Source organism: Oncorhynchus kisutch, linkage group LG13 (assembly GCF_002021735.2).
Source record: "Oncorhynchus kisutch isolate 150728-3 linkage group LG13, Okis_V2, whole genome shotgun sequence".
NCBI lineage: Eukaryota > Metazoa > Chordata > Actinopteri > Salmoniformes > Salmonidae > Oncorhynchus > Oncorhynchus kisutch.
In genome coordinates, this window is record NC_034186.2 from 19,191,363 (window position 1) to 19,207,978 (window position 16,616).

General features: G+C 42.9%; 1 protein-coding gene across 1 annotated transcript in view; it reads right to left on the reverse strand.

Annotated features, from left to right (window-relative positions):
- The window catches only part of mylk4b (myosin light chain kinase family, member 4b), a 55,840-nt gene extending 42,533 nt beyond the window's left edge, over positions 1-13,307 (reverse strand). The window contains exon 1 of the mRNA XM_031785737.1: positions 13,029-13,307. Within this exon, the coding sequence (XP_031641597.1) occupies positions 13,029-13,093 (65 nt within the window). The 5' untranslated portion in view covers positions 13,094-13,307. The remainder of the gene's footprint in view (positions 1-13,028) is intronic.
- Between the last annotated feature and the right edge of the window lie 3,309 nt (positions 13,308-16,616).

Genomic DNA, 16,616 nt, shown 5'->3' on the forward strand with positions numbered 1-16,616 from the left:
AGGGAGTGAGTGTTTTAGTAAATGAACACAACATAATACAAAATAAGAAACACGGACAACACACAGACATGACAGAAACAATAACAATAACACCTGAGGAAGGAACCAAAGGGAGTGACATATATTGGGAAGGAACCAAAGGGAGTGACATATATAGGGAAGGAACCGAAGGGAGTGACATATATAGGGAAGGAACTGAAGGGAGTGACATATATAGGGAAGGAACCAAAGGGAGTGACATATATAGGGAAGGAACCGAAGGGAGTGACATATATAGGGAAGGAACCGAAGGGAGTGACATATATAGGGAAGGAACCGAAGGGAGTGACATATATAGGGAAGGAACCGAAGGGAGTGACATATATAGGGAAGGAACCGAAGGGAGTGACATATATAGGGAAGGTAATCAGGGAAGTGATGGAGTCCAGGTGAGTCTGATGTGCGCATAACGATGGTGACAGGTGTGCGCCATAATGAGCAGCCTGGTGACCTAGAGGCCGGAGAGGGAGCACACGTGACAGTGTGGATACAGTGGGAACATGTGGGTCTGAGCAAGTGTGACAACATTCATGTTTGTGTAAATGTGTGTAAATGTTAAGTTGTCTACTATTTTTTGTCTATGTATGTTTTTTATTGTAAAGAATTCTAATAGTAATGTAAAATAATATATTACAAAACAAATAATATAAATTACACATCTACAGGTCCTAATACAGTATCATTCAATCATCAGATTCCAGCTCCATTGAAGCTGTCTATATCTGCGAATGATGGCCGTGCTTTGAAATACTGGTAGCTGTAAAGATCTTACTCTCAATCTCTCTCGCTAATCTCGCTAATCCGCCATTCCAATGGGACGGTTTTACAATCTAACTCTGTTGAGTGATGGTACAAAGCAGGCATCTATACTGATAGCCCATGCGGCGACAGCAGGCTTAGCTTTTTACCTGCTGATCCCCAAGGACAGCTAGTGACTGCTGATATATTTATCTGCATAGTGGCAATGAGGTCCCCAAGCCTAACAATTACAGAGGTCATCGCAACAAGTGTATAATATGACATGATGACAACTCCTTTTGGGTGTTCCAAACAACAATTAGTGATCCTTAAATTATTTTTTAAGCAACTATATGAGTGTGAAATTTGACACTTCTGTACATCGCCAGATCAGCAAGTGGTCAACAGGCTCAGGTTAGTATTGTGCCGACCCAAACCACATTATACTGCTGTGGATATTATGTTTTCACACTGTCCTTTCCAGCATATTTCTGGCAAATTTGATGGATTCGTAAGTTAAACAGGGCTTGGCTCAGCTCATTAGTGTGAAACGGGTTTTACAGACGTCGGCAAGGGCAAGTGGTCTGCAAATTCAGGTTAGTCCCGCAGACTGCTGCCTTCCTCCCATCCCACTCCCCTCAAGGTCCTCTTTCTTCTTCCTCAGAATCAAAGGGACTATTTATCAGTGTTGTATTTCACCCTCAGTCAGCAGTGTTGAAACCACACAGCCTGTCAGGCAGAAACACACCTGTTCTTCCTCTCTATTTCTGTCCTGTGCCACACACAGTTTATTTTACAACATTCAAAGCAACTTTTATGTCTACATTACAGAACACAAATATTAAAACACAAAAGCCTTACGAGACTTAACCAAATCATGTTAGAAACATTGGACAATGGTTAGTGGGAACAGTTTTCCACAAAAGATGAGCACAACTCTCCCGTTGACATACATGAGGATTCAACGCAAAAGTCTCAGCTTTGAATCATTTAGGAGATGTTTAGCCTAATGGAGATAAGTCCCTATCTCTTAGTATCACCTCTTTGTCTCTATAGACGGGTTGCCTGACAACATCACGAAAATGATGTGTGTGCATCGCAGAGTGTTGTGTTGTTATGATTCTGAATGATCAGATAGTTAGCAACAAGAAGCTGCCGTGTGGGGAATCATAGGTGGCTTGTTTCAGCTAGTTTATCTTGTTCTTGAAACCATGTCTTGTTTTGAGGTGTTTTGACTGATGTCACGTCTATGCTAATATGGCTAAAATACATTAACTGGCTAACCAACTGTAACAATGTATTTCAGAGACAACAAGTGCTCATTGTGCAAATGTATTTATGTTTTCAATAAACATTTGGAGACTAAATATAGTTTACAACCCTGTGTCTTTTGCCCCAAAGTTGTGCACCATCGGTTTTGTTGCTAAACAACCAACCTGTCTTTCGTGAATATGTGGGAGTGTTACCAGAATAGGTCACCAGAATGGGTTACTAGAATAGCTTACCAGAATGAGTTACCAGAATAGGTTACCAGAATGGGTTACTAGAATAGGTTACCAGAATGAGTTACCAGAATAGGTTACCAGAATGAGTTACTAGAATAGGTTACCAGAATGAGTTACTAGATAGGTTACCAGAATGGGTTACTAGAATAGGTTACCAGAATGGGTTACTAGAATAGGTTACCAGAATGGGTAACTAGAATAGGTTACCAGAATGGGTTACTACAGGAGGGTATGGAGAGGAAGTGGAATTGAGGTGTCAGAATGTAGATGATGATTAAGAAATGGATTCCTTCGAGGAGGTGATAATGTTTGTGGTTTAACTAAACGACTAGGAAGACACTGCTGGAGAGGAAACCATCAACATACCAGCAGTCAAGACAGTGACAGATCTCACTGAAGAACAAGCTCTAATAACTTGAAGCTTCTATCCAAGTCATCTTTCTCAAGCGAGTCTGAATACCAGATTTATGCATAAACCATTTCTACTACTCCTTTTAAAGAAAACCCAAAAGCACCAGGAAACTCTGCTACCACACCACAAACAGTCAGTCCCTCCCTAGTAACTCGACTTCAGACATTTCTAACATGACTAAACTCTTGACACGTGACCCGGCTACAACCCTGACCAGCCGCCTGTCTGTTTTTTTGGGGCTGTTTTTAATAGTATATTAAAAGCAGCATTTTCATGCCTTATTGGGACATCAGAGGGGCAGAGGGGTGGGAGGGTAAAGACTATGGACAGAGGGGTTAGGGGGTAAAGACTATGGACAGAGGGGTTAGGGGTTAAAGACTATGGACAGAGGGGTTAGGGGTTAAAGACTATGGACAGAGGGGTTAGGGGTTAAAGGCTGTAGACACAGGGGTTAGGGGTTAAAGGCTATGGACAGAGGGGTTAGGGGTTAAAGACTATGGACAGAGGGGTTAGGGGTTAAAGGCTATGGACAGAGGGGTTAGGGGTTAAAGACTATGGACAGAGGGGTTAGAGGTTAAAGACTGTGGACAGAGGGGTTAGGGGTTAAAGACTATGGACAGAGGGGTTAGGGGTTAAAGACTATGGACAGAGGGGTTAGGGGTTAAAGGCTATGGACAGAGGGGTTAGGGGTTAAAGGCTATGGACAGAGGGGTTAGGGGTTAAAGACTATGGACAGAGGGGTTAGGAGTTAAAGACTATGGACAGAGGGGTTAGGGGTTAAAGGCAATGGACAGAGGGGTTAGGGGTTAAAAGCTATGGACAGAGGGGCTAGGGGTTAAAGACTATGGATAGAGGGGTTAGGGGTTAAAAGCTATGGACAGAGTGGTTAGGGGTTAAAAGCTATGGACAGAGGGGTTAGGGGTAAAAGGTTATGGATAGAGGGGTTAAGGGTTAAAGGCTATGGACAGAGGGGTTAGGGGTTAAAGGCAATGGACAGAGGGGTTAGGGGTTAAAAGCTATGGACAGAGGGGCTAGGGGTTAAAGACTATGGATAGAGGGGTTAGGGGTTAAAAGCTATGGACAGAGTGGTTAGGGGTTAAAAGCTATGGACAGAGGGGTTAGGGGTAAAAGGTTATGGATAGAGGGGTTAAGGGTTAAAGGCTATGGACAGAGGGGTTAGGGGTTAAAGGCTATGGACAGAGGGGTTAGGGGTTAAAGGCTATGGATAGAGGGGTTAGGGGTTAAATGCTGTAGACACAGGGGTTAGGGGTAAAAGGCTATGGACAGAGGGGTTAGGGGTTAAAGGCTATGGACAGAAGGGTTAGGGGTTAACGGCTATGGACAGAGGGGTTAGGGGTTAAAGGCTATGGACAGAGGGGTTAGGGGTTAAAGGAGAATTTATAGCAGCATTTGCATGCCTTATTTACAGGGCCGACGGCTGCCCTGAACAGACATCAGAGAACATCTAGGACCTCAGTGTTCCTGGCAGGGGGTGGAGAGTCACCCCAGGGGGGTGTAGGGTCACCCGCTTTAAATGGGGTTATTTTTGGAGCATCAGAGAGGCAGAGTGGTGGGAAGTCAAAAGTTACGGACAGAGGGGTTAGCTGTTAAAGGAAGGCAGGCAGGCTGTACAGTAGTCTGATAGAGTGGTGTACAGTAGTCTGGTAGAGTGTTGTACAGTAGTCTGGTAGAGTGGTGTACAGTAGTCTGGCAGAGTGTTGTAAAGTAGTCTGGTAGAGTGATGTACAGTAGTCTGGTAGAGTGGTGTACAGTAGTCTGGTAGAGTGGTGTACAGTAGTCTGGAAGAGTCGTGTACAGTAGAGTGGTGTACAGTAGTCTGGTAGAGTGGTGTACAGTAGTCTGGTAGAGTGTTGTACAGTAGTCTGGTAGAGTGGTGTACAGTAGTCTGGTCGAGTGTTGTACAGTAGTCGGGTAGAGTGGTGTACAGTAGTCTGGTAGAGTGGTGTACAGTAGTCTGGTAGAGCGGTGTACAGTGGAGTGGTGTACAGTAGTCTGGTAGAGTGGTGTACAGTAGTCTGGTAGAGTGTTGTACAGTAGTCTGGTAGAGTGGTGTACAGTAGTCTGGTCGAGTGTTGTACAGTAGTCGGGTAGAGTGGTGTACAGTAGTCTGGTAGAGTGGTGTACAGTAGTCTGGTAGAGCGGTGTACAGTAGAGTGGTGTACAGTAGTCTGGTAGAGTGGTGTACAGTAGAGTGGTGTATAGTAGTCTGGTAGAGTGTTGTACAGTAGTCTGGTAGAGTGGTGTACAGTAATCTGGTAGAGTGGGGTACAGTAGTCTGGTAAAGTGGGGTACAGTAGTCTGGTAGAGTGGTGTACAGTAGTCTGGTAGAGTGGGGTACAGTATTCTGGTAGAGTGGTGTACAGTAGTCTGGTAGACTGGGGTACAGTAGTCTGGTAGATTGGTGCACAGTAGAGTGGTAGAGTGTAGTACAGTAGTCTGATAGAGTGGTGTACAGTAGTCTGGTAGAGTGGGGTACAGTAGTCTGGTAGAGTGGTGTACAGTCATCTGGTAGCATGGTGAACAGTAGTCTAGTAGAGTGTGGGATAGTAACAAAGTGCTAAAGATAGGATTGGTGTTTGGATAGAAATGTGTGAGACAATGCTGTAGTTTGTGTTTCATGATGTGTGTGCGTGTGCGTGCATGCTACGTGTGTGGTTCAGCTATGCATCAAGTTTGTGTGTGTGTTTTTCTAATCTGCCCCTTACTTATCCCTGTCAATAACACAGATAGCAGAAGAGGTCCTCTCTGTCTTCCACTGTATAATCCCCTCTATGTAACTGATAGGAAGAGCTGTGTGTGCCTCATACCTCGTAAAGACACCATAAAGACAGAGACACAGGGTGTGTATTTCTGTACGTCCATGAGTATGTGCATTTAAGTGTGTGTTTCTATGTGTGTGTGAGCGTGTGTGTGCGTGCATGCGTGTGTGCATGGTGCATGCGCACCTGCGAAAGAGGGCGAGAGAGAGGGAGAAAACGAGAGAGAGCGAGATAGGGAGGTAGAGAGAGGGCGAGAGGGAGAGAACGTAAAAGAGGGAGAGAGAGAGGGAGAAAACGAGAGAGAGCGAGAGGGAGAGAACGTAAAAGAGGGAGAGAGAGATTGAAAGAGAGAGGGAGAGGGAAAGGGGGAGAGAGAGAGAGCCAGAGAGAGAGAGAGGGAGAGAGAGAGAAAGGGGGAGAGAGAGAGAGCCAGAGAGAGAGAGGGGGAGAGGGAGAGAGAGGGAGAGAGAGATGGAAAGAGAGAGGGAGAGGGAAAGGTGGAGAGAGAGAGCCAGAGAGAGAGAGGGAGAGAGTAAGGGAGAGAGAGAGCGAGAGAGAGGGGAAAGAGAGAGAGAGCGAGAGAGGGAGCGACAGACAGACAGACAGATAGTGTGAAGGGTGATATGAAGCTCTGTGCATAGCTTAACCTCCGTAGCTGAAATGCAGTGTGCTACAGGAGTACAGTGATGAGAGCAGACATGTCCGTCAAAACATATCGCAATGCAAGCCCACGGCATCAGATTTCCCTTCCATCTTTTTATACTGGAAGAAGTCTTCAGGGGGTTTCAGGTGTGGATTGTGATACTCATAATAAATGGTGATTAGGATTATAATGCTAACAAGTGGAATTTAATGATCAGGAAATTATCATACACTACTGCACTGTATGCTGTATGTTGCCTTTGATTTCTGTCAAGAAGGCTGTTCTCACGATGTGGAACACAAGAGTAGTTGATCTGGCCTGGAAATAGCCAAGCTTTTAATACTTAGTCCAAAATGGCACCCTATGGGCCCTGGTCAAAACTTCTGCGCTATAGGGAATAGCCGGTGTACCATTTGGGACTCAGACTTATTAAATTGCATTTGGGGACCGGGGACCAGGGACCAGGGACTGGAATGGATGACAGGGGGTAAGACACTGACAGGGTGGGTTAAGACAAAGCGGAGGGAAACAGGTGTGGGATCCAGCATGGAGACACATGGAGACACAGCATTTCCCCAGAGGGAACAGTCCATGACAAGGCAATCTAGGACATCAAATGGCACCAGTCGTTGAGGTTGTTTAGCTTAGTTGCAGATCTGTTTGTGCTTTAGCCAATTCCTCTGTCATGTTGGTTGTCATGCCTAACATAGCCAATTCCTCTTTCATGTTGGTTGTCATGCCTAACATAGCCAATTCCTCTGTCATGTTGGTTGCCATGCCAAACATAATCAATTCCTCTGTCGTGTTGGTTGCCATGCTAAACATAATCAATTCCTCTGTTGTGTTGGTTGCCATGCTAAACATAATCAATTCCTCTGTTGTGTTGATTACCATGCCAAACATAATCAATTCCTCTGTTGTGTTGGTTGCCATGCTAAACATAATCAATTCCTCTGTTGTGTTGGTTGCCATGCCAAACATATTCAATTCCTCTGGCGTGTTGGTTGCCATGCCAAACATAATCATTTCCTCTGTTGTGTTGGTTGCCATGCTAAACATAATCAATTCTTCTGTTGTGTTGGTTGCCATGCCAAACATAGCCAATTCCTCTGTTGTGTTGGTTGCCATGTTACACATAATCAATTCCTCTGTTGTGTTTATTTGCCATGCCAAACATAATCAATTCATCTGTCGTGTTGGTTGCCATGCTAAACATAATCAATTCCTCTGTTGTGTTGGTTGCCATGCCAAACATAATCAATTCCTCTGGCGTGTTGGTTGCCATGCCAAACATAATCATTTCCTCTGTTGTGTTGGTTGCCATGCTAAACATAATCAATTCCTCTGTTGTTTTGGTTGCCATGCTAAACATAATCAATTCCTCTGTTGTGTTGGTTGCCATTATTTAACTAGGCAAGTCAGTTAAGAACAAATTCTTATTTATAGCATGACTTGGGGACTTGACTGCTCCAAACAACAACTAGGGACCTTTAAATGACATTATTCTCAATCGATTGAGTCCTTGAGATGGGCAATCGTACCCTTTAATCTTGTTGAAAACACCTCCCACTGTCTCTCCACTCTGTAGGAAACAAATAGGACATCATGTTCTTTGTGAGGCATCAGTGGAAATGAAACCCAACCTCCAGGATCACAATCTCACTTAGCAAATGACATAATCTAATACATTCTATTAAATTAGAACTGACTCATTCACATTCCCTGTCTCCATGTAAATCCACAGTTATTCTCAATTACTTAAACTTAAAACTTCTTCAGGATAGGGTGCAGTATTCGGAAGTTTGAATGAATGAGGTGCACAAAGTAAACTGCCTGTTACTCAGGCCCAGAAGCTAGGATATGCATATAATTAGTATTATTGGATAGAAAACACTCAAAAGTTTCCAGAACTATTAAAATAATGAATGTGAGTATAACAAAACTGATATGGCAGGCAAAAACCGGAGGACAATCCATCCAGAATTGTTTTTTTCCAGCTCACCACTGATTACAATGGCTGGCAATGGGAATATAAAAGGAATACCTCCCAGATTGCAGTTCCTAGGGCTTTCACTAGATGTCAACAGTCTTTCGAAGGAGTTTCAGGCTTGTTTTTTGAAAAATGAGCTAGAGTTTGTAGTTTTTGTAAGTGACTCCCATTTTGGCTGTAGTGTTTGTAGCACATTCCGGTGAGGGTGCGCACTTCGTTATTTATCTCCGGTAATGAATATACTATTCTCAATCTTAAATTTGATAGTTTATTTACATATTAGGATACCTGAGGATTGATTAGGATCATTGTTTGACTTGTTTGGAAGAAGTTTAATGATAATTTACGGGATTCATTTGTATGCATTTTGAACGAGGGAAACCGGTGGATTACTGAGTCAAGCGCGCCAACTAAACTGACTTTTTGGGATATAAAGAAGGACTTTATCGAACAAAACAACCATTTGTGATGTAGCTGGGACCCTTTGCATTGCAAACAGAGGAAGATCTTCAAAGGTAAATTATTTATTTTATCGCTATTTCTGACTTTTGTGATGCATCTGCTTAGTTGGAAAATGTTTGGCGCGCTCTGGTGAGGGCGCGCACTTGGTTATTTATCTCCGGTAATGAATATACTATTCCCCATCTTAAATTGTATTGTTTATTTACATATTAGGGTACCTGAGGATTGATTAGAAACGTTGTTTGACTTGTTTGGACCAAGTTTATTTCTTCAAGATCTTCAAAGGTAAGTGATTTATTTTATCGCTATTTCTACCTTTCGTGATGCATCTGCTTGGTTGGAAATGTTTTTAATACTTTTGTATGCGGGGCTCTGTTCTCAGATAATCGCATGGTATGCTTTCGCCGTAAAGCCTTTTTGAAATCTGACAAAACGGCTGGATTAACAAGAAGTTAAGCTTTTAACCGATGTATAACCCTTGTATTTTCATGAGTGTGTAATATTACGAATTTTGTGTTTTTGAATTTCGCACTTTGCAATTTCACCGGATGTTGTCGAGGCTGGCGGTAGCGGTAGCGGCTAGCCTTTCCCAAAGGTTAAGTAGCGTGGCTCTGTCAAAGGACCCCATGGTGTGTGGATCTCTATAACTGTGAGTGTGTGTGTGTGTCTGCATGCGTGCGTTTGTTTGTTTGTGCATGTGTGTGTTTGTGTGTGCGCATGTGTTGATCAGCAAGCACGCAAGGCTGACGTCACTAGCTACAGGGCCTTTAGAAAATATTCACACCCCTTAACTTTTTCCACATTTTGTTGTGTTACAGCCTGAATTTAAAATGTATTAAATTTAGAGTTTTGGGATACTGACCTACACACAATACCCCATAATGTCAAAGTGTAATTATGTTTTCAGAAACATTTTGAAATTAATTAAATGAATGAAACGCTGAAATGTCTTTAGTGCTTCTACACCTGCATTGCTTGCTGTTTGGGGTTTTAGGCTGGGTTTCTGTACAGCACTTTGAGATATCAGCTGATGTACGAAGGGCTATATAAATAAATTTGATTTGATTTGATTTGATAAGTATTCAACCCCTTTGTTATGGCAAGTGTAAATAAATCCAGGAGAAAACATTTCCTTAACTGTTGCCACAAAGTTGGAAGCAAAATAATCATCTAGAATCTCATTGTATGCTGTACAGTTAAGATTTCCCTTCACTGGAACTAAGGGGCCTAGCCCGAACCATGAAACACAGCCCCAGACCATTATTCCTACTCCACCAAACATTACTTTACTATGCATTGGGGCAGATAGCTTTCTCCTGGCATCCGCCAAACGCAGATTTGTCTGTCAGACTGCTCGATTGTGAAGCGTGATTCATCACGCAGCCTCACATTATACACCTGTCAGCAATGGTGTGGCTTAAATAGCCGAATCTACTAATTTGAAGGGGTGTCCACATACTTTTGTATATATAGTGTACTTTAAAATAACTTAAACCAAATCGAAACTGTATAGAAAAGATAATGGACCTGTATTCATACAGTATCTTGACTCGCTACTAATCACCCAAATGAAAGCTAGACAATGAGTTTGAAACCCCTGCTCTACATGGAAACAATCTCTCAACTAAACCAAGCTCTGAGGTCATTCAGAATGAAGGAGTGAGAGAATGGGTCATGTCTGAACGTCACTGACCCAGTCCAGTTGGCATGACCATGAAAGGACATACAGATACATACTAGTGGGATACAGGCAAACATAAACATAGCCAGTGACAAACACATAACTTCAGGCTAGAGAGACGGACTGGTTGTGTGTGTGTGTGTGTGTGTGTGTGTGTGTGTGTGTGTGTGTGTGTGTGTGTGTGTGTGTGTGTGTGTGTGTGTGTGTGTGTGTGTGTGTGTGTGTGTGTGTGTGTGTGTGTGTGTGTGTGTGTGTGTACCCTATGGGTCCTGGTCAAAAGTAGTGCACTATATAGGGAATAGGGTGCAAACTTTGACACAGTCTCAGTCTGAGTGTTGTTGTTTTTGTAGTCAAGGTTAAGTTGTATGGCATCCACCTCTCATGGTCAAGCCTAGGTTCAAATAGTATTTGAAATCTTTCAAAAACTTTAAAGGGGTTTGCCTTAGCCTGTTTTGAGTGCCAGCTGGATGGGTTTGCACTTTTAGGACTTTTATATTGGTTCCATTGCAACAGGCAAACTCAATCAACCACATATAAAGTATTTCAAATTATTTCAAATAGTATTTGTAGTTTTGGCCCAGAGAGATGTGGAGATCTGACTGAAAGCTCCAAGGCTTTTAGCCAGAGATCAACACGTAGATCTCCAACTACCCTGGTACTAATTGACCACACTCTCCAAACACCAACAAGTTTGCCAGAAAGATACCCAATGAGGTCAAGTAGATGGTGTTTGTTCCCTCTTTTTAATTACTATAGGTCCTCTAAGAGGAGATGTGTGATTGTGTGACACTCTCTCTCTAACTGACACTATGACAGAGTCCACCTAACAAATTATTGTTAAGTTAATTGTAATTAAAGAGAATATAATATATGAGCCATCAGCAGGATTATTTTCTCCATCCATGCCAACAACATTCCATACACACACACACACACACACACACACACACACACACACACACACACACACACACACACACACACACACACACACACACACACACACACACACACACACACACACACACACACACACACACACACACACGTTGCTGCTTTGATCGTGTCTAAAGCTGAATTTGCCATGGTCAAAGTATCACAGTGTCATCGCCATTACTCTTACTGAAGGTCTGGACTGGGGGTGTATACGATTACAACAACCAAGTCCTCCAGAACCCAATCCCAGCTCTGTAGGCTTACTGTGTGTGTGTGTGTGTGTGTGTGTGTGTGTGTGTGTGTGTGTGTGTGTGTGTGTGTGTGTGTGTGTGTGTGTGTGTGTGTGTGTGTGTGTGTGTGTGTGTGTGTGTGTGTGTGTGTGTGTGTGTGTGTGTGGCTGTGACTGTGTGCAATTCTTTTTTATGAATATTCTATGTAGGCCATGAAGCTATCCTTCTTAGCAGCCTGTCTCTCTCTCTCACACACACACACACACACACAGACACACACACACACACATACACACACACACACACACACACAAACAAACTCTTTCCCCATCCTTCACACCAGCGACAGCCAAGCAACCTTGCAGAAGAGTGTAACTGTACCCCTCTCCTCGTCCCACCCAATGTACTTTTCCGTTCAACAGCAGAAAACAAAGCAGACAGTCCTTCTTTTAGTACGCCCATTTCAGCATTACCAAAAATAATCACGGTGGAAAGTCACATCTCACATCTCCCTGGTGTAAACCTCTGCACATTTATCTCTCTGTGTGGACATGTAAACTGTAGCAGCTGTAAGTGTTGTTGTTGATGTTGTACAGTCTGCGTTGTAAGTGCTGTTGTTGATGTTGTACAGTCTGCGTTGTAAGTGTTGTTATTCCACTCATTTGCTCATTCATTATTTGCAGTAAAGGAATTACATTGATACATTGAAAAAGTGAGGTTGAGAAGTAGCCTATACAGCATCTGGTATTATTGAATATGAAAGGTTTCATTCAATAACGATTCAATACTGTCAGATAAAACATTCTGATTTGCATCAAATATTCATATAATTTTTTTTGATTTTCATATCATCTTGAATGTGAATTTCCTCACGTGTATATACTAATACCCAATATAGTCTTTGATATAGATAACAAGGGATAGGTCAAATAATACATTCCTTGTGATAGAGAAAAATGTACCACCCTAAGTTCTGAAGTTTGTTTCCTGTCAGAGTGGCTTGCTGGCTACCTTCAGTGTACACAGTATTACAAAAAGAAGAACCTTCATGATTTTCTGGTGGAATTCATTTTCGAGTTGAAATGTTAACAATATAATGACTTCATATGCAAGCCCAAAATTTTTTGGGGGTCATAGCAAGGTTAACCTTCACTAAGGGCTATCCTGTATGCCAATAGTTAAACAAATATCTGTAAAATGTTTCATGGGGCACCATTAAATGTATGATAGCTAAACTGTGAGTGTTCTTGTGCAGTGTTTCTTGTTAGCTATCACCTTGCATGGGATGCAACCAACACCAAAGGGAAAGAGGTGCTAACATTCACAGCATGGTTATTGTGCACGCATGAGATTGCACGGAACCTCTGTAGAATAATAGAGAGAGATATACAGAAAAGGCTAACAAGAGGTAAAAACTACTGTAATTTGCTCTGATCTAATTTCATACCAGAATGCAAATGTATCAAAAGGTCTGATTGTTTTCATTATTGTTTTGCATTATCAAAAGTCTTCTTTTCCCACTTTTTTCACAGCTGTACATTTCAAGACAATGAAATCTCCACGTCTCATTTGAGTCCATTTGTTAAAGCAAATTGGATATAGTGACACTCACCCCTGGTATTTTGGCACATTGGTAATGCCTACAGTCTTCTTCTCCTTCCCACCCATATCTCTCATCGATTCGGTCCCTTTTTTCCTCCAGCCGTCTGTTTACCTGCCCCTCTCTCCTTTCGTGAGTGGTAGTCGTGGTGATGTCTAAGTAAGAGTCACACTATAGTGTATACCTCTGTGTTCAGGTGAGCTCTGGGGGGACAGACCAGGTTATAGATGTCCACTTCTCTCCTCTCTGTGTGTACAGTGAGCTAGCTCAGTGTACAGGGCTGGAGTAAGTGTCACTCTGCTCTGTAGTGGGGCCCTGAAGGACATCAGTCTATAGTATGGCGGGGGTGAGGAGGAGGAGGACAAGGAGGAGGGGTATAACTAGATAAGAGGCTTGGAGGTAGGAAGAGGAGGAGGGGTAATATAATGGGAGGATGGGTTAGGAGGGAGGAGGAGAGGGGCAGGTGTTGGTATAGAGAAGGAAGGGAGGGGAAAATAGGAGGAGGAGTACAAAGAAGGGAGTGGGCATGAAGGGCAGGTTCTGGGAGGGGGATATTGGGGGTAGAGGGGGTACAGAATCAGGAGGTGGGGAAAGGGAGGGAGGGGGCATGAGGGGCAGGGGAGATATAAAGAAGGGAAGGGGTCAAAGGGATTGATGGGACTGGAGAGGCAAGAGGGGTATGAACTAGATAAGAAGAGGCTCTATCTCTCTGCTCCTCCATTCACTCCTGGGACAACAGGGACAGATGGGAGTGAGGAAGTCTTCCAGGGAATGTGGCTTGTTAAAATGGAATGCCTGGAATGCTGAAGCGCCATGAGTCTCCGAATGGGGGAGAGGGGGTGGGGAGTAGGGGGAGGGGAGAGGGGGACAGCAAGAGAGGTGTAAGGGAGATGAGGTTAAGAGAGGGCTGACAACTGGAGAGTGGTTGAAATAAGGAAGAGAGATGATGGGGGTTTAAAGGCCTGACCACAGGGGAGGATCAACATTTAAAAATGTATATAAGAATATAGATATGTAGCGTGTATTCAAATGATGTATCTTTCGTCTGTGTTTCATAATTTTCTTTCAAATCGCAAAAGGCTGAATGTATCTTTCCTGAGAAAGCATCCGAGTGAGCGAAACAGCACCTCTCTGTATGTGTAGCCCATCTTGGCCTATCTGATGCTGTCTGGTCAAAAAGAGTATGACATTGTTGCCACCCATAGCATTAAATGCAAGGGAAGCCAGTGAAAACAAATATAAAATAATAGCCAATCAGCGTTGAGCTCAACTGAGTGAGCTCAACTGTGAATGGCCCTGGTGCACCCAAAAAACTATTAAGTGAAGTCAGTTTGGATTTTATCCAATTCCATCACATCGAGAGCAAAACGTCAAATGACAGGAATTTTTTTTTGTTGCATCTCGTTGTGTTGTTGTCCTCTGGTGACTAGCTAGCTAGCTAAAATTGGCCTTTGGACTTGTGGGTTTTACTTAATTCTCCGTACTGGCCAATGATTAAAACAGAGTTTCTGATCCAACCATAAATTCTTACATTGTGTCCCTGGCCTGAGAGGATAGAATGTGTAGCTAGATCTAATAAGCTAATGTTAACGAGCTAATGTTAACTAAGCTAATGTTAACTAGCTAATGTTAACTTGCTGGGTCATCGTTGCCCATGAAAGGAAGTTATGCTAGTGAGCAAGCATTTTAGCCAGGTAGCCAATGACAACAAAAACTAAAAGTGTACTGTATGTCATAGACCGTTTCTGTATGTCATATACCGTTTCGTCAACATGAAAGGATGGCATTGGCATTTCTCTACAAGTAGAGTTAGTGAGTCAACCAGTTTTTTCTACTTGCACGCACGCATGCACGCACACACACACACACACACACACACACACACAGAAATCATATTTAGCTTACGTTGATTGGACTACATCGTTTTCGGTATCTTTTAGTTGTCACTGTATTAGACAAACAGATGATTTTATGAAGTTGAAATGTTGAAGTTGATACGGTGCTGGAATTGTGGAGGCAGCTCCTGTTTTCTTGCAGAAACTCTCTGTGGTTCTAAATCAATAGTTGTTTAGTAGTCCACAAATCTTAGAAACATTAACTTGCTTGACCATGCTGTAGGTCATGTAACTGTTTGTTATAAGCAATATGCTTTGTGGACTTCACCAGACAGATGTTACTCTCCAGTTTTGTAATGAAACGAAGGTGCGGTTGAATTTATTCTGCCACTGTGTCTTCTTATTGTCTCATCCTTAGGCATATATATCACAGCTGCAAGGCATATGAACTAACAGGTTATAGAGCAAACAACGCAATTATCAAAACACACACTGTGCTTCCTCCTTTAAAGTTGCGTCATACTGCGGCACACCTTGAGGGCAGCTGCAGTATTCTGTGGCACGTTATCTATTTGTCAGCCATTTTTTCTGTCAATGCAAGTCATTGTTAGTTTGACCACCAGAGGGCATCTTTAAGAAGCGTTTGATAGTCTCCATATTGGCATTACCAGAGAATATAAAACCTTTTTTGTAATAACATAGTATATGGGATTGATTTTAAGAAATGTGGCTTAATTAATTTGATTAATTTTATGCTGTTTCTATACAGAGAAAAACGAAAATCAAAACCATCAGGGTTTCCATTAGGATGGGAATGGAAAATATGGCGCTGTACAACGGGAGGAAGGAGTAGGCTGTTCTTGTAAATACGAATTTGTTCTTAACCGACTTGCCTGGTTAAATAAAGGTTACTCTAAGAGCATAACATTTCTGCGCCATAATTTCCTAATTCTTGTCTAACCAATACCCAAATGAGATTAAATGAAAATAAAAATCTCATTGATTTATCCAGACCAATCCCAATGCTTGCCTCAGAGCTGTAAGGTTCTGTATTTATTTTCTCAGTCAACCTTGTGTTCTGTTTCGTTGTGTTCTTGAACGTAGCTGTCACGTTCTGACCTTTATTTCCTTTGTTTTGTCATTATTTAGTATGGTCAGGGTGTGAGTTGGGGTGGGCAGTCTGTTTGTTTTTCTATGATTTGGGGATTTCTATGTTTCGGCCTAGTATGGTTCTCAATCAGAGGCAGGTGTCATTAGTTGTCTCTGATTGAGAATCATACTTAGGTAGCCTGGGTTTCACTGTTTGTTTGTGGGTGATTGTCTATGTTAGTTGCTTGTGTCAGCTCAGTTCTTATCATAGCTTCACGGTCGTTATTTGTTCATTGTTTTTGTGCAGTTTACTTAGTGTTTTTGTCATCTATTAAATGATGCATTCACAGCACGCTGCGCTTTGGTCCGCTTCTTACGACGATCGTGACAGAATCACCCACCACAACAGGACCAAACGGCGTGGTGACAGGCAGCGGCAGCAGGAGCAGCGCAAGGAGGACTGGACATGGGAGGACGTTTTGGACGGCAAGGGTTGCTACACATGGGAGGAGATCCTGGCGGGAAAGGATCGCCTCCCATGGGAACAGGTGGAGGCAGCTAGGAGAGCAGAGGCAGCCGGAGAGAGGAACCGGCGATATGAGGGAACACGGTTGGCAAGGAAGCCCGAGAGGCAGCCCCAAAAATGTCTTGGGGGGGGGAGTACACAGGAAGTATG